The sequence below is a fragment of the Acanthopagrus latus genome, chromosome 9 (assembly GCF_904848185.1).
Source record: "Acanthopagrus latus isolate v.2019 chromosome 9, fAcaLat1.1, whole genome shotgun sequence".
NCBI classification, from domain to species: Eukaryota; Metazoa; Chordata; class Actinopteri; order Spariformes; family Sparidae; genus Acanthopagrus; species Acanthopagrus latus.
The window spans coordinates 7,338,631-7,356,035 of NC_051047.1; the positions used below are offsets into that span (position 1 = coordinate 7,338,631).

General features: G+C 44.3%; 2 protein-coding genes across 3 annotated transcripts in view; one reads left to right on the forward strand and one right to left on the reverse strand.

The window, feature by feature from the left end:
- On the forward strand, window positions 1-7,619 carry serpine3 (serpin peptidase inhibitor, clade E (nexin, plasminogen activator inhibitor type 1), member 3). 2 transcript variants are annotated; one of them, XM_037109162.1, is made up of 9 exons: window positions 1-422; window positions 1,488-1,814; window positions 3,049-3,276; window positions 4,186-4,428; window positions 5,381-5,579; window positions 5,674-5,774; window positions 5,895-5,981; window positions 6,085-6,168; window positions 6,999-7,619. In XM_037109162.1, the coding sequence occupies exons 2-9, from the start codon at window positions 1,550-1,552 to the stop codon at window positions 7,049-7,051; spliced, it is 1,260 nt and encodes a 419-aa protein (XP_036965057.1). In that variant the 5' UTR covers window positions 1-422; window positions 1,488-1,549; the 3' UTR covers window positions 7,052-7,619. The 2 variants fall into 2 exon arrangements, with proteins under 2 accessions (XP_036965057.1, XP_036965058.1); XM_037109163.1 differs by lacking the exon at window positions 1-422 and adding an exon at window positions 600-728.
- ints6 (integrator complex subunit 6) overlaps window positions 7,280-17,405 on the reverse strand; it is a 20,802-nt gene continuing 10,676 nt past the window's right edge. The window contains exons 6-18 of the mRNA XM_037109156.1: window positions 16,758-16,883; window positions 16,283-16,434; window positions 14,896-15,048; window positions 13,432-13,564; window positions 13,098-13,192; window positions 12,878-12,988; window positions 11,889-12,104; window positions 11,369-11,495; window positions 11,043-11,185; window positions 10,772-10,958; window positions 10,196-10,564; window positions 9,334-9,427; window positions 7,280-9,078 (exon numbers count right to left, since the gene is read on the reverse strand). Of these exons, the coding sequence (XP_036965051.1) occupies window positions 8,985-9,078; window positions 9,334-9,427; window positions 10,196-10,564; window positions 10,772-10,958; window positions 11,043-11,185; window positions 11,369-11,495; window positions 11,889-12,104; window positions 12,878-12,988; window positions 13,098-13,192; window positions 13,432-13,564; window positions 14,896-15,048; window positions 16,283-16,434; window positions 16,758-16,883 (2,000 nt within the window). The 3' untranslated portion in view covers window positions 7,280-8,984. The remainder of the gene's footprint in view (window positions 9,079-9,333; window positions 9,428-10,195; window positions 10,565-10,771; window positions 10,959-11,042; window positions 11,186-11,368; window positions 11,496-11,888; window positions 12,105-12,877; window positions 12,989-13,097; window positions 13,193-13,431; window positions 13,565-14,895; window positions 15,049-16,282; window positions 16,435-16,757; window positions 16,884-17,405) is intronic.

Sequence of the window (17,405 nt, forward strand, 5' to 3'; positions counted from 1 at the left end):
CAACACGCATTGCATTGCAGAGAGCGTGCATGCGTGCCGTGCTGTGCTGTGCTCTGCGCGCGTATGTGGGTGTTTTTCCTTCGCCCTGCCCGGTTTGGGATTTGCTGCTCAGTGACATGCCTCCCTCCGCCTGGCTCCTTATAGCCCCGGGGCTGCAGGAATCCCGGACGAGTGGTACGGACATCGCCGACGGAGACCGCGAACACGGCGCGGAGCGTTCCCCTTTAAACAGGTCTTATGACCACAGCCGGCCTCACAGAGACACGACCCGAGGACCAGACCACAGACCGACAGCTCAGGACCGAGTCAGGGACACCAGCCGGGGACACACAGGACGCAGCGGCCCCGCACAGGCTGGATGGTCTGGTGGCAGTCTGACAGAACAACTGGAGTCTCACGGATACTACCTCACCTGTCCGCAGGTAGGAGCACAGCTGCACCCGGCAGCACCTCACCGAGCTCTCACACATCACACCGCACCACATCATCATAATCCGAGACTATCACAGCGAGTCACTGAGGACACGAAGATGATCACGACATCCATGAAGCGGTCGTCAGGTGGGAGTCATGTGTTCACCACAGTGTTCCGGGGCTCTGGACTGCTGTCACCCAGATTTAGAGTCTCAGTGGGAATATTCCTGCTTCAAGGTTACATGAGAAACAGTTGAAAGTCCTGAGAGTACACCCGGAGCACACCGTACACTTCAAGCGTCACAGCTGATTGTGTGAGTGTTGGATGACTGTAACATTATCATGGTTATATTACAACATTCAGGCAGCGCGTCAGTGCTGCAGCTGGTCACAGTGGAGCTCGCAGCTCACTCAAGCACCTTGAAAATGAACTTAAGTACGGTACTTGAGTAAATGTACTTAATTATTCTCCTCCACTCTTCTTGTGACATGTCTACCAGTTAATATTTATGCTTTGAGACGTTTGCATCATATGACAGAACAGTAGATGATGAACCATCAGCTCTCCACACAGATCATATAGTACCTACACATATCTGTCATATATATGTATAGTTGAACTGGTTCCCACCACCATATCTAACTCTTCCTGATATAATGATTGATAGTCATAAATCTGTTACTAAAGTTGGTAACTGATCTACGGTAAATAATTATTATATTGTTATTTAAACTTATGAAATACATTTCCTCAGTTACAAAATCACATTTAAATGATTGCATAAATAAATTACACCTTTTGAGCAGTTTAAATAATATAACAAGAACATGGAGCCATTTCTCTATATTTTCATACTGGGAGTTATGAATGATGCTCCATAAACCTTGTTGTGGTTGGAATGATTATGTCCCAGGTCTCTTTATATGTCACCTTACAGCAGATGTTACATCAAAACCCGCATATGAAGTAATCAAAGCTGATGTTTGATGCCTCACATCAGTGGGATCACATCATCACACACTGGCTGACCTCACTGACCTCTGTGGGTTTTTCTATCATTTTCTGTCGGCAGGATTTAGTTTTTCGGCCTCCTGTTGCACCCTGTAGACGCTCTCCTCCTGCAGCACAGAGGCCATGTGTCGCCTGCCGGTGACTTCACTCTTCATTTGCTTCTGGTTGGTTGAGAGGAGCCACTGTGACGGCAGCCTACAGGACAGCATGGGAGAGCTGCACAGCAGGTTCGCCGTCAGCCTCTACCAGACGCTCACCGAGACAGAGAACAACTCCAACCTGATCGTGTCGCCAGTGAGCGTGTCCTTGTCTCTGGGGCTGCTGCAGCTCGGCGCCAGGGGCAACACGCTGGCTCAGCTGGAAGGGACGCTGGGATACAACGTGAACGGTACGAGTCATTTGACACGCAGATGGATCCAGGTAGCTGCTCCTCCTGCTGTGAGAGCGCTCAGTGCTGTTAGTACCAGGTGGTGTGGAGCGGTGCTGCTGCTGCTGCTGCTGCTGCCGCTGCTGCGTTTGGCCCTGCAGAGCACAGTGGTGTCTGGAGCCATAATACCTGCCTCCACACCAGCTCTAATCTCATTAACCTCTCCTGCAGCCCGGCCTCAGCCTCGGGGTCGAGAGGTCACCGTGTTTATTACAAACAAAATGAGAGCCGCAGCTGCTGTTTGAGTTTCCTCCAGGATGTGATCTCACACGTCAGTCAGAGATAGAGACTAATGATATCAGGCTCTAATTAGAGCTGCAATGATTTGCTTCATTAGAGATGAATCAGCTGGTTTTTACATGATTTACTTTGTCCATGAAATATCATAAAAGTGACGTCTTCAAATGTCTTCTTCTGTCTGACCAACAGTGCAGAACCCAGAGACTCTTCATTTACTGTACAATCCATTATCAAAGCCAAAAATCTATTCATTGACTCGTTGTTGCAACTGTAATTTAAAATAACCTGAGCAGAAACGTCCCAGTCATGTCAGGCTGAAGCTATTAGTTTCATAAATCATTCATTGTTCTTTCCGTAAGATGTCACACAGTTACTCTGGGCTCAAGGTGACTTCTTAACATGACTCCTGTCTGAACAGTTTAATGATGTAAAACAGTGAAAGGCAGAACACTGACACACTTTAGAAGCTGGAGGCAGCATGAGTTTGGCATGTTTACCTGACAAATACAACTGGATTGTTAAAAGCAGATTAGTTTTCTTGAGATCAAATCATCAATTAGTTGATCAACTGACTTTCAGCTCAGTCATGACTGGGCATGTTATTAAAACAGACTGAAGGCCATTTTTGGACAGACTGTTGGGATTGTGATGACGATCCTTGTGGTGTATAAATGTGGTCTCAGCGCACAGACAGAAAGTGTTAAGCAACCTTAAATTAATTCAAATGGGCGGCTGTTTGTGCTCAGTGCTGCAGGAAGATGCTGCAACTTCAGCTAACTTAAGTTATCTAGATGCTGCTGGACTGCATCCATCTCAGTCAGGATGCCCCTGCTGTGGACACTCTTACAAGTCATTTTCTTGCACTTGAAAGTGGTGTGAATGAATTGTCTTTGACGGACACCAAATGACAAGCTGCTTCTAAACGAGGTGTCCTCTGTGTCTCCCTCTCATTCAGACGTCCAGGTGCAAGACTTCCTGTTGCATTCACTGGGTGACGCGAGCAACGGCAGCCAGGGGATGTGGCTGCAGCAGACCTGCACGCTGTTCATCCAGAGCGGCGTCCAGCTCCTGACCGAGTTCACTCAACACGCAGCCGCCTGGGCCAACACCAGCGTGGTCCGAGCCAACTTCAGTCACCCCAACCACACCCGCAGCCAGCCGGAGCGAGCATGGAACAACCACGGTGAGCAGGGCGGCTTTATCGGGCAGTGAGAGCTCCACTTGTCAATGAGAATTATCATCAGCTCTGCACCCTGTGACACTTTTCAAGGGTGCACCCAGCTCATCAGCCTGGTTTAGCTCCTTGTTTTGGACTTACTGCACATTAACTGTTGGTTCATCGTCATCTTGGCTCAGACCCACATCTCTCAGAATGCACTGGAGAGCAGACAGGAGAGTTACACTCTGATTCTGCTGCAGCTTCAGGACATGCTAGTTCATTATACTGCATTAACACTGCATTTTGAACATCTAGCTCATACACCCAAAGCGGTCCATACTAATTATACATCAGATGCAAAAAATATGTAGAAGTTACACTTGTTGGTCAGAGAAGCCAGAAGGACTTGCAGACTTGCAGACTGCCAGATATGAGTGCATGCAGCCGGACATCCTGGTGTTGTTGGCGTACTGCATTTGACAGACTATGTGCCGGCCACACTGAATCTTTGTCTAGCATAAATAGTTTGGCAGTTTTTGTCATGCGGCCAGTGTGTCAGGGATCTGCTGTAGCCAGCTGTAGAACTCCTCTGCCCCCTTGTGACCACAGACATATGAACAAACAACGCAGGCAGCATTAACTTCCCTAATTCTTGTTCTTGGAGAAGCACGTGATTGCTAACATGTTCCTGTTATCATTGTTGAAGACGTCCAAAGGCCTGACAGAGGAGTAGCTTTCTCATCCCGTTCGTCATCTAGTTGTGCAACAGATATTAGGAACTGGGTTGTGTTTTGAACGCATACTCACAACTGCAGTGTGTTAGGATCTCTAAAGATACATGACAGTCAGTAGATTGTAGATTGTAGATCACAGATTGCTGATTTCTCAAACATGACTTACACTAAATGACGCCCTTCCCTCATCACCTTCCAGATGAGATGTGGCACCTCCAGGCAGGAAGCAGCAGCGGGGAGCTGTCGGGCTCAGGCGAGGCCCAGGCAGAGGCCCTGTGGTGGGGTCACCGGCTGCAGATGGCGCTGGTGAACACGGTGGCCTTCAGGGGAGTCTGGCAGAAACAGTTCCTGTTCACCAACACCCAGAACCTGCCCTTCACCCTGTCTGACGGGACCGCCATCAAGGTGCCCATGATGTACCAGGCTACAGAGGTCAGCTTTGGTAAGAGACGCCATCCACCCATCTATTCATCTATCCATTGATTTATTCATCCATCCATCGATCTATTCAGCCACCCACATGCCCATCTATTCATCCATCCTTCCAATAATCCACACACCCATCTATCTATCAATCATTGATAAAGATGATAATTCAGCATGAGCACAGCTGATGAAATCATCCACTGATCCTGTAAAGTGAATATTCAGTATCTAGTTTGATGAATCATTGGGTCCCTCACGTCATTTCTGTGTTTTAGCTTCACAAAGAAAAAGCTGTGCAATATTTCACAGAAGATGTCTGATTTTACTCCAGTTGATAGAAAATAAAATACATCTTATTTGGGAATAAACTGAGCACGATCAGTAACTTGGTAACAAGACAGCCATGCAATGTCTTTGATAGGTTTCCTAGTGTGAACATGCTAACATGCTGACGATTAGCTGGTTTAATGTCCACAATGTTCACCATCTTAGTTTAGGGTGTTAGCTTGCTAACATTTGCTAATAAGCACTTAACACCAGTTGGACTACAGCTGAAGATGACATGTCATCAGTTTGTTGGACAAATTGTTATTTTGACCAAATGATGGATAAAATGTCAGGGCTTCATCAAAGTCTTTTCAGTTAACACTGAGGGAGTGTGAATATTTCATGACAATCCATGGAGTATTTCACTGAAAACAACAGGAAAAGTCAATCGATGTCCAACATTATCAGACTCCATCTTATAGAAACCATGACTATCTGTACAAAACTTTGTGGTAATCCACAAAATAAATGCTGATTTATCCAAAGACCACCTGCCCAATGTCAGCTGGGTTCGGCTCCAGCCCACCCTCTCTGACCCTGTAAAGGATAAGCAGTTACAGACAATGTCTGGATGGATGGATAGATGGATTGACTAATCACAAAAGTAATGACACTCACACCTGAACTCATGTTGTTGGCAGGTCAGTTCAGGACAGCAGCCGATCAGCGTTACACCGTGTTGGAGCTGCCGTATCTGGGTCGCTCCCTGAGCCTGCAGGTGGTCCTGCCCAGCGAGAGGAAGACGCCGCTGTCCTCCCTCGAGTCCCAGCTCACTGCTCGTCAGCTGGCCTCCTGGGACACCGGCCTGCGCAGAACCAAGATGGACATTTTCTTACCCAGGTTCACACCCGTGCACCTGTCACAGAGACTGTTAGCATTTTTATCAGCAGAGAGGGGGCTGATGCTCATACCACAATCTGTCTGCTGTTCACAGGTTCAGAATGCACAACAAGTTCAACCTGAGGTCGGTGCTTCCTGCCATGGGCATCAGTGACGCCTTTAACCCCACAGCGTCTGATTTCACAGGAATATCAGGTTAATAGTGCCATTCACTACAACATGTGTGGAGTTCTATATAAAGTCTTGTACTCTGATTATCAAAAACTTCACTGAATATACAACACAAATGGCAACTGACTGTGTTTGTTCCTGCAGTGGAAGAGAGCCTTTACGTGTCTGACGCCGTCCATGAAGTGAGAATAGAGGTGACAGAAGACGGGACGAAGGCAGCTGCTGCTACAGGTAATAGTGACAAGACATGTTACTTTAACACGATTCTACTTGCCTGCCAACATTTCTTGGAATAAAGACTTATGGCTGAATATATATTGTCTTAACTTTGCAGCGATGGTGCTACTCAAACGATCCCGTGCTCCTGTTTTCAAGGCGGACCGGCCGTTTCTGTTTCTTCTACGACAGATTAACACAGGTATTCATTTTACACTGGGGACGGGTCAAACTGCTGCCCACTCCAGTCTGTAGAGGGTGCTGTTTAAATTAACATACCAGTAGATAAGTGATGTGAATTATCATCAAAGCATTCAGAGAACATTTATGTCTGAAATCTGACTGGAAGGTAGAAAAATGCCAAAATGGTGAGCAACAGCCTTAAAGGGTAAATCCGCCCCTTTACAGGTGTCGGGGAGTACGACTGCTTATGTGAATGTTGTTGTAGTGTGTAGCCTTCTGTGGCTCCAGAGGAAGCTGCATGTATTCTGAGAGTGCCTTCAGTGATGTCACACAATGGCTGACTTGTATTGCAGTTAATGTAGGCACCAGGTTTAGTAGTAGTAGTCCATTGGTCTAACATTACACTCCTGCAACAATGTTTGACTCATTATGGACAGTTTGAAAACAATGATCAAAAGCTCCTTCCTTCCTTCCTTCACCTGGTTGTCTGTTTAACCCACAATGCAACTTGAGCACTGAGTTTACATCACTGGAAGCAGATTATGTGCAGCTTCCTCTGGAGCCTTTTCATGCCGTAGTACTCTGTAAACACACTTTAATGTGTAAAACTGGTAGGGGTTCCCTATAACTTGGCACAATTTGCAGCTAAAAGGTCTTATTTGTAGGATTTAAAAATGTTTAATTTGGTAACCTCTAGTGGACAGTTTGCTGAATGGGCTAATCTTCCAACTTAGAATTAAAAAGATTTTACGCAAATTACACAAATAAAAAAAAAAAAAAAAAAAAAAAATTGGTATGATCCTTTAAATCCAATTATATTAAACTTCAACATTGTGTTCTTCATTTCAGGATCCATCTTGTTCATGGGCCGGGTGATGAACCCAGCAGACCAGGCACCCTAAGACCCAAACACCTCTCACATATACACTCCTATCCCAACCCCTATGTCACTACTGGTATTTATTAGTGGACCAGCAGGAGGGTCCACGACACTTCAGGAAGAGGGACAATATTTTTGTACATGTCTGTAAATAAAATTTTAATACATGTTTTTACACTCCGGCTGTCCGGCTGTTTCTTCCGTGAACTGGCTGATGTCACAAAAACGTGGACAAAAACGCGTCCAGTCACATGTTTACAGAACACTTTATTTACATGGCCCTTCACAGTGTAAAATAGAAACTTTATTCATGGAAATACTTACAAAAAGGCCGTTTTCCACTGAACATTCTCTTTAAATAGTACTCTAGGGTTATTTACATCTTTACAGTGTATTCAAAATACTCTTTTGGTAGCGGCCTCTTCACAAACAAAGACAAGTATGGCAGATTTTGGTCCCTGTCCAAGGAGGGAGGGAGCAGAAGAGGGCTGCCCTCAGAATCACAAATCAACTCTTGACCTCTCCACCTCACTTCGGATTATTTGCGTAGATTTGAGAAAATTCAAATGAACTGACAAAAAAAAAAAAAACAAGAATGAAGATTGTTGGAAAACAAACTCCTGTGACAAAATGTGGTTTTCTTCTTTTAGATTACATTAAATAAACATTCTCAAATGTACACAAGTGCATTCACGGTTCAGGGACAAGAAGTTGGTTTAAGATTCATGGCGGATGGGGGGAGTTAAAGGAGTGGGGTGAAGTTATTTGGCAGCGACCGGCACACGTTGGGACAGGCTGGCATCCGAGCTCTCAGTTCATCAACACTCCAGGGGACGACAGTGTGTGTTGCATATCGGCCGTTTCAGGCTCAAAGAAAGATAAAAGTGGGGTCAAAGTAGCTCCAATGTTATTGCTGATTATGATGCACTAGTATTAGTTCCTGAGCTTTGTGTCCCTGTGTTTCAACATCTGTCACCAATGACGCTGCATCATTACGATGGTTTTACTTTGTGTTGGTCTCTTTGCAAAAGACACAGACTTTTTAAAAGTTTACAGTCTCCAGACGTCATGGAAAATGTGATTGTTCATTAAGTAACGACTCAGTAATATTAAGTGTCAGTCTGGAGGGAAAACCACAAGTCGACAAATACAAGATTTAAACTGAACCACAAGTTAACCAATTAAATACTTGAGCCAAGTCGTTCAAGAGCAGAGCAGAGGAGTGCTTGAGTGAACGGAGTGTAGACAGTACACTTCAACAGGATGACAGACTCATCCTCCCACATAACAAAACAACCTGGGTGAGAAGGGAAGGTAAATGAATGAAAAGGCATGAGGGAAGAGAAGTGTTTCATGAGCATGTGCACTGGATCCCGTTTGACCCTGAGTTGGCTGAAAACGCGCACGCAACCACACACACACACACACACACACACACACACACACAGACCCTGAACCCTTCCTACATCACGGATAAAACATGACTGAACGTAACATCCAGGTGCAGGCTGCCATCTGTTCCTCTGCACTCCCTCGTTTACTCCGCCTCCTTATTTGAGAGACTTTTCACTCTCTTCTGTCATTTAAAAAAAAAAGAAAAAAAAAAGGAGAATCCAATCAGGGAGGAGGATAATCAATGGGAACGCCTCAGGAGGGCTCACCGGTCAGACAAATAACCCTGCTCTCTGAGTAGGCACAGACTTCATCTGAAGCAACAAAATGCTCCCTCACTTCCCCCTTTTAGGTATCTGGAGAATCAACTCTGTGTGCAAACCAACAGGACGATCAACAAGTTAACATAATGAAGAGAGTCCACTGCAGAGCTCACGGTCTGAGCGCTGGATGCAGGCTTGGCCCGTCTCGTCATGGCCCCAGTACAGGAGGGGCGGGTTGAGAAGGGTGTGGAGGGTTGATGGGTACATTATCAGTGAGTTCAGTTTGGGAATGAGCCGTTCTCAGAGCGGGTCCACGAGGTTCATGTTGTTGGATCTGTTATGGATCTCTTCCAGGAAGTTCTCAAGCTGCTCGATGAGAACACGCTTCTTGAACCTTTGAGCAATGGATAAAAGCAAATGTTAGTTTGTAGTCTGTGCAGTTGTGGCAACACTTGTCAGGATCAAGATGTTGGTACAGCCAAGGACAGAGAATTGATCTTTACATGAAGAAAAGGTAGGGCCTAGAGGGCAGAGATAGTTGATACAGCATCTAGAAACCCACAACCAGAACTCAATGCGTTCACAGCTCAAGTCAGACAGCAGGTGACGACATAACACTGTGATGTCTCAGGAGGGCTTAACTCCGTACCTGGCCGCCTCTTTGATGATGTTTTGGAGGAAGATGAGTCGGGTGTCCAGCGTGCCCTGGATCTGCTTCAGGAGGAGGAAGATCTTCTCATAGTCTGAAACAAAGAGCAAGTGATCCAGGATTAATGACTTGTTTCTAGGACGGCTGAAAACCTTAATCCACTTTCTCTGCAATCAGTAGAGTAACAGCTGCTTATGATGATCTTTGAGAATGATCAATAATATAAAGTTTTGCCATTTCTTCTCAGAAAACATCTTATTATCAGGGTTATTCTCCTTCTATAGAATCAACTAATTACTTCTTCTCTTACCGTTTCATCTCCTGATTCCTTCTTTGACTGACTTTGTTCTTCATAAATTAGTATTAATTTGTTTTTTAAATAATTTTGGCCTCAGACCCAGTTAACATCATTGTATCACAGATAATTGACACTCAACTGATGCAGACACCTACATCAGTTGACAGCGCACATTCTAATAGTCTGCTGGTCAATATGTAACTGCATGTATGAGTATAAATATGACTGGGTCTTAAGTAGCAGGGGCATCATCAGAGAAACTTCCTGGGTTTGAATCCATCTTATTTTGGTTTAGGAGACAGCCCCTATCATAGATACAGGATGCAGGTTTGTGTACAGTCTAAACACAGGTGCAGGTATGACAGGACAGGTGCTGACTGAAGAATGGAGTTGACAGTACAAGTTGAGATTTCTTAAACGAGGATAAAATAGCAAGTGGAATAAGACAGGACACAGCCATGAGTTTAGGAACTGTTTGTCATAAAAAGACATCTTTAAAGCAGTCAATACCCAAGCCCGCCCTGTAGGCTGCCCGCCCTCCTAACACAATGTTTGGATACATACGTCTGCCGGGTTTTCTGATCTCCTTGGTGATGAGCGCCCGCAGCTCGTTGTTGACCTTTGTCGTCTCAGTGTGAATGTGCTTCTTCAGAGCTGCAGGTGACAGGTAGCGAGGCGGCTGATCCTCCCCCAGCACCACCACTGCTCCTCCCTCGCAGCCCGGCAGCAGCTCTTCCACCTGGGGTTGCCCGTTCTCCTCCTCGTCCCTGTGCAGGAGGTCCTGGTGGTCTGTGGCCATGTGGTTCTCCTGGCGGTCAGCAGGTCCCGAAGGAGGATCCTCCTCCAAGCTGTCTGAGCCGTAGTGGTTCTCATTCAGGTGGTTTATGATCAGGTCTGGTTCAGGTGCTCCGTCACTCATGTCCATGTCTTCAGCTGCAGAGATAAAGAAAGTAATTAAGTGTTGAGTTCACTAGCTGAGCCTAAACCACAGTGATTCAGAAGAGTCAGGAGAACTGGCTTTAGGACGGAAGCCACTGAGAGTTACGCCTGAACAGGGATGGAAACAGTTTGGAAGCGTCATCAGTTCAGTTACTCAGACACCTTATTGTACATGTGTCACAGTCTTAACAGAAATCTCACCTGATGGTGGTCGAGGGCTGGCGGGAGGTGTTACTGGAGGGGTGTAGGCCCGGCCCAGACGGAGCAAAGGAGACATGCAGCGCCGTCGCTTGGGTCCTCCACCCGTCATGTTGTTGCTGTCTCCTGGTCTCTTCCCCTTGTTCTGAGGGCCCGTCACAAACTCATCTGCCTCGTCGATCATCATGCCCTGAGAGAGGGAGACGGTCAGTTGACATGTTTTATCTGTGGGTTCCTATTGAACAGAATCAGGGTTACGATCAGCGGGACTCACCTTCTTGTCTAGTTTGAAGGGGTTGCCGAACGTGTGCAGACGTTTGGGCTGCTCAGGGTCGGCGTCTCGAAGAGGCTGAGGAGCAGCTTTGAGGAAGTCTTGGTAGTTGCCCATCTGGGCTATTGGCACACTGTGGAGCTGGTCTGGACAAGAGACAGGGGACATTCAACATAAAGAGTTTCACACTTTTTACCCTCAAATAGTAACATTACAATTTTCTTTTTGCTGAGTCAACTGAGCAGTATTCATCATTTTTGGGTGTGGTTACTGGATTGAGACTGCGCACTCATGACCAAACAATGAGAGTGGTAAACAGACAGACTTACCTGAGTCCTGCCCTCTGAGGTTACAGACGCTGGTGTTGAGCAGGTTCCTCCTCATTCTGCTGAGCTGGTCCAGCAGGTGGCTGCGGGGGATGTCGTAGGGATTTCTAAAACTCTGTGGCTTTAAGCCCTGGTGAGGACACAAGGCAGACAGGAGAGCAAAGAGAGAGACTGGGTTTAAATATGGCTGTCCCATAAGTCAGGAAAGATGGTTGTTTTCTGTTGAAATACTGTCACACTTTGGCCATAACAGAGTGGATACACAGTGGATTAAGTCTGAGAGAGGTAGCCAAAGCCCTCAAGCACCCAAACAAATGACATAAAACATCTGAATAGATGCCTCAGGAGGCCTTTTGGCTGAGAAGTCTGAGCAGAATGTCAAGTTTAAACACAGAAGTGCTCTCGAGTTGAAAAACTGTCCAAGTGATTGCAGCTTGGTACAGGCAATGTCAATGTCTGTAATCATAACAGAATAACTCAGGCTGCGCATCCTCAGGAAACATTTATAACACTCCAGCCTCACCTTGTTGAGCAGCGCCAAGTGGAAGCCCTGGAACTCTTTGGGGTTGAGCTCCATGGGCAGAGCAGGACCTTCTCCTGAGAGACTCTGCAGCTGCTGGATGAAGTCCCGGCGCTGGGCCAGAGAAATACCACCGCCCCGCCAGCGAACCTTGATGCCAGCTTCTGGTGGAGGCTTTTTACCAATCAGGGCAATCAGGCGGTCATACTCTATTTTTGACTGGAGAAGAGATCAAATCAGTTACATTAAAACTGCAGACTGAAAATACTCTTTACTCTTAATAACATGAACTTTTGCTCATATTCCGTACAACATGTTTACACACTGCTGCACAGAAACTGCGCAGCATTCATTTCAATAATCATCACTTAGTGTGTGCTTCTATATTTTTTCACGTTATTGTCAGTCTACATTTATACATTCATGCTTCTTGACTTGCAGTACTTGCTCTGGTCTCCATTTTATATTTTCTCATATTATGTTTATTGTTACGCACCAATAAACTTAAGGGCAAAGGGCTTGTTTTTAATAAACCTACTTCATAAACCCGACTGTTTCTGACTTGACTTGGTGCATTTAAAGTGAGCTTACATTCCATCACATGATTTATATAAGACTATATAAACAACAAGCACACTATGGTTGGGTTATTGTACTGCAAACTGATTTCACTTAAGTCCTGAAACACACACAACACATTGTTTATTATAGTCTTAAACTGGGCTCAGTGTGTGACCCCGACCACTGGTTGTTGCTGTTTTTCTTTTGTATAGTATATTTTTTGTAGCAAAGTCGGGCACAACAATTTCCTTGTGGATTATTAAAGTTGTATTTTTTTTAGTATGAAATGAATACAATATTGAATTTCCTGACTTTAACACACTGATAATAAACATGTTTTTTGTGCCAAATAAACAAATTAATAACAATTCTTTCTATCACATGTTGTGACAGTTTAAAATAAATAAATAATATCCTTCAAGACTTCTCACCTGTTGGCTGAGCTTCTTCAGGTAGGACACCACGCTGTAGCTCAGGCCGTACTCCATGTTGTCGGCCAGCAGGTTTGGCGCTCCCATGATTCTGAGAGCCTTCCTCAGGGACTGCGGAGAGAATGAAGAGATTAGACCAGTGCAATGTCTCATGTTCTTTGCATGTCTATCACACGAATGAAAAGGTAAAGTGCTGACGAATGAAGTCAGGTCAACTGACCCCGATATAGTATGGAGGCATGGTCTTCAAGTAGTTCTCAAAGGACTGACGCCATTTAATGGTGGGCTTGAACTTGTGCACTTTGATCAAGTCGTCTGCAATAAACAAGAAAGTAAAAGAAGTAACTTTAGACTGAATATGACAATGTGTACATTATAAAACTGAGGTTATATTACAACATTTCAGAGATAAAATACATTTTTTCAAATCTGTTCAAAATTATAATAATGAATTTATTGACTTGACTGATAATGATACCTTCACTAGGTAAGAGCATATAACCATGTAGTAGGCACATGTAGTAACAACTGGTACATCGCTCTATCAGTCTTACCCAGAAGTGGCAGAAGCACGGGGTAGTTGTAGGGCATCACAAACAGGTTGACGCAGTTCAGAGCTGTGCTGGCCTTTAAGTAGCCAAACGGTTGGCCCATGTCACTGTACTTGGCACTGTTACATACAAACACCTGAAAGATGGACAGACAGAAAGAGAGAAATGACACCAGAATGCTTCAACCAGAGACCAACAAACTTCAGACCTGGAGATGTGCAGCTCTTCTTTGTTACTGGTTCAATGAGGTGCTGAATCACTGGGCTGTAACCATCATGAGGATCTACCACCCACACGCCTGATGCTGTCTCTTTAAATAGATGAGCACTCTTTCAGCCCTCCCTCTGTGATCTTTGATCTGACATTTTCACCTCCAGGAACCTGTCACACATCAGTGTAAGTAAAGAGGGTACCTCCTGTGACAGCTGTGCATGTCTTAATACAGTATTCAATAAGCTCTTACATTGAGGTTTTTGTCTGCCATTAGTTCGATAGAAGTGGAAACTTTTACAGACAGGCTAGCAGCCCCGCAAGGATGTAAAGCAACAAACTAAACAGTAGGCTGCTTTCCCTCCTTGTTGCAGGTAAAATGTGGTATGAAGGTGGCAGCAGAGGAGAGAGGAAACAAATCAGACAGGGTTTATCTTCATTTAGATGTTAGCATGTTAGCGTACCTTCACCTAGCATGTTAGCATCTTTTTTTTTTTTTAAACCTCTGGATGTTAACATTAGCCTGGTATATGCTGGCACACCAACATTAGCTCATCTTGATCATATGAGTTATGTAAAGTAACATAAAGTACATTTCCTCAAGCATTGTACTTAGGCACAATTTTTAGGTACTTTTTACAACTCAAACAAATACTGTACATTTAACTTAGAGCTTTCGTTATCAGATATCACTGCTGATTAATAATCAATATATGTATTTGTATATGTATTTAATCAATAAATACAATAACCATGATGTAATAAAGATTAAGATAAAACTTTATTGATCCTTGAGCTACCCAGCACATAATGTATATAAAGTTCAACCGCCTTAACCATCTTCAACATTAAAGAGATGAAGACAGTGATGTATCAATAATTATAATATTCTACATAATGAGCACTTTTACTGGAGTAACATTTAAATGCCTGACTCTTGCCTGTGACAGATTATTTCTACTTTTAGTTGCTGCTTCTATTGCTACTTCAACATAAATGCAAGCTCTGAGCTGGATCATTTAACACGATGGCAGTTTAACACTGCCGTTTACTCAGTCACTGACTCCGTCATGTTCTTAACCTCTAAATTCAAACATATCCTCTACATCAGTGCACAGCAAATATGGTGGAACATCTCATGATGCATTCACTCCACTGCTGTTAGTATCCATCCGTGTGACAGAAGTCAATTATCATCGACCCACTGGGTGTAAAACTTAAGAGCATAATGAAGTCCTTTTTTATGTTGTGTCGTACCTGCCAGCAGGTGTGTGGGGACTTCCTCTCCAGGATGTACTGTGTGAGAGGCGACGGCTCCAGCTCATACTTGTCGAAGGGTACCTTGTCTATCACCATGGGCTCCGCGTCCAGACAGGAGAAACGGACATGTGGGTGGGCTGAGCGCGGGGGCTGGATGGAGCAGAGGGAGAAGTAAATACTCTGATGATGTTTCATCACTTCTCTAATCACGTTAATGGCTACAGAACAATGCACTTTTCAGCCTGTCTGCATAAACTTTGTACTTGGATTTTTGTATTTGTATTTGTCAACCTGCAGATTTGACCAGATGATCTGTGACACACAGCCACATTTTATGTGCGTGTTGATGTCATTCATGTTCTCTTGAAACATGTACATGAAAAACAGGGCTGCTTGTGATGTAAGTGATGTCAGTGTGGCTTCTGTCACAAGTTTATGTCTTTTCTTAAAGTTAAAGTTTTAGATATCAAGTTCTATACAACTTTTCATCCTATGTTTTTTGCTGCTTATTCTCTGTTTGCAAAATGATAATAAATTCAAAATGAAATGACAAAAGACTGCAAAGATGCTACATACTATGTACTGCCAGATAATGTATGCATTAGTTGTAAACTAGCGGCAGATGAGAATGATTTGCTAAATCCTTAGCCCTGTGTTAAGAGTTGACCCTGGAATAACTTTTTTCTTTCCCCACACATGAGATTGTTAACCCAGGGTTAACCTGAGCCCAGGTCCAAACAAGTCACACTGCACTTCGACTAGACTACGCAGCTGCTAATGTTGGCTTGCTACTCTGTTTACTGCAGCCCCGTTTCACACTGGCACATCTTAGCACATTTGATTTTCTGGGGATACCCCCACAAAGTTGGGGCTAACCCTGTTATGGAGGGTAGCCTGTGGCTAATAGCTCCCTTAGCCTGGGGCTAACAGCTTTCATAGCCTGGGGCTAAGTACTTGTATCGCTACCTTCCAGTGCTGAACCTTTATTGTTATATTATGCAGTACATGTGGCAGGGTAATTCAGCGTTATTACCTTTACTACTTCCTCTTCTCTCCATTATTATTGTAGGACCTGTCTGATTCTTTGGGCTGTGAGCCCATGTGAACGAACACATGCATTTGCATGTTTACTATAGATGGCTTTTTGTGACAAAAATATTTGAAGAAAAAAAAATAGATATGATTATAATTTTAGTTAAGTTCTGTATTCTCAAGGATTATTCTGCTGTATCTGTAAGCCATGAGTAACACACTGACCTAATGTCCAAATTACTGTTTGTAACAAATTTAATAGAGGCCTTATGGTGTATTACAGTATGAAATCTGCATGATCAAACCATGCCAATGGTTTCTGGTAAACAATTTCAGTTGTAGTGGCTCTCACCAGCGTTGGAGAGTTCTGGTCCGGCCAGAAAGCCTCAGGGATTGGCCAGTGACCGATGGGTACACCGGTTTTAGGGTTGGGTCGTACGTAGATCAACTTGTGACAACAATGCCACGGCTGTGCACCAGACTTCAGCACTTCAGCTGGGGCATCTGCGTACAGAGCAGAGAAAGTTGACTTCACAGGAAATATAAGCATGAGCAGCTAAAGACAAGAAGGTGTTTGTGAGGACGGAAAACAACAAAATGATGTTGATGAACTGTAAGTGTGTGTAGGCAATTCAAACGTAAAAAGCGTGGGTTTAAACAGTGAGATCCATCAGCTGTTTGTGAAGAAAAGCTCAGAGAGGATTGGGAAGCAGTGAATGAGTGAGTGGGAGATGGCAAAGAAGACGTCGACTAATCAAACAGATGCAGAGCAGCAGCTGTTAAAAAGGCCTTTTGAGAAACAATTGACAAACAAATGTGTGTGTTACCCTCTAAAGGAGGCGGGTCAGGCCCTGTTTTCTCAAAGTTGATCACCACTCCGCTCTGGATCTTCTGCACCAGCGACTCCAGACACTGATTCAACATGCGCTGAGAGAACACACTGTAGGAACGGCCTGCAACACACACACACAGACAAACACACCCACATTAACATGCAAGTCTGGACATTTAAGTAAACTAATTTCTGAGGTTTTAACTCAATATGAATAAAACATTGGATCAACATGTTAAAGCTGAATTCTGTCAGACATATTGAGTTTACCTGTCAAAACGTCTTGCATTCATTTATTTTTGTGCCACTAGGGGGCAGTGAAACAAGCTGAACAAGTTTAAGCTGTTCCAGCAAATATTTCAGGGTGTTCACATCGAAACACTTCCACCAGAGTCAGACCATTAGAATCAGTTTGGAACACCTGAGAAAAATATCTGGCTCTTTGGCTTAAAGCTCCTCTGTGTTTACCAGCTCATCTCTAACTGTCTCTGTGTGAGCTGTAGTGGCTGAATCACATATTTAAGGAGCCATAATTGAAAGTTGAATGAACTGTGAAATGTGAGGATAGGTGTGTGCAGGAATGTGCCTACATTTGCATGAAATGTTAGGAGTAGACCGTGGTTGCTGGATATAACTGGAGTAC

Bases quoted from the DNA above. Each gene is read 5' to 3' on its own strand.
- serpine3 (XM_037109162.1), top strand. From the start codon at position 1,550: ATGTGTCGCCTGCCGGTGACTTCACTCTTCATTTGCTTCTGGTTGGTT. The intron at 3,277-4,185 runs GTGAGCAGGGCG...ATCACCTTCCAG, and splicing joins GCGAGCATGGAACAACCACG to ATGAGATGTGGCACCTCCAG. The intron at 4,429-5,380 runs GTAAGAGACGCC...TGTTGTTGGCAG, and splicing joins GGCTACAGAGGTCAGCTTTG to GTCAGTTCAGGACAGCAGCC.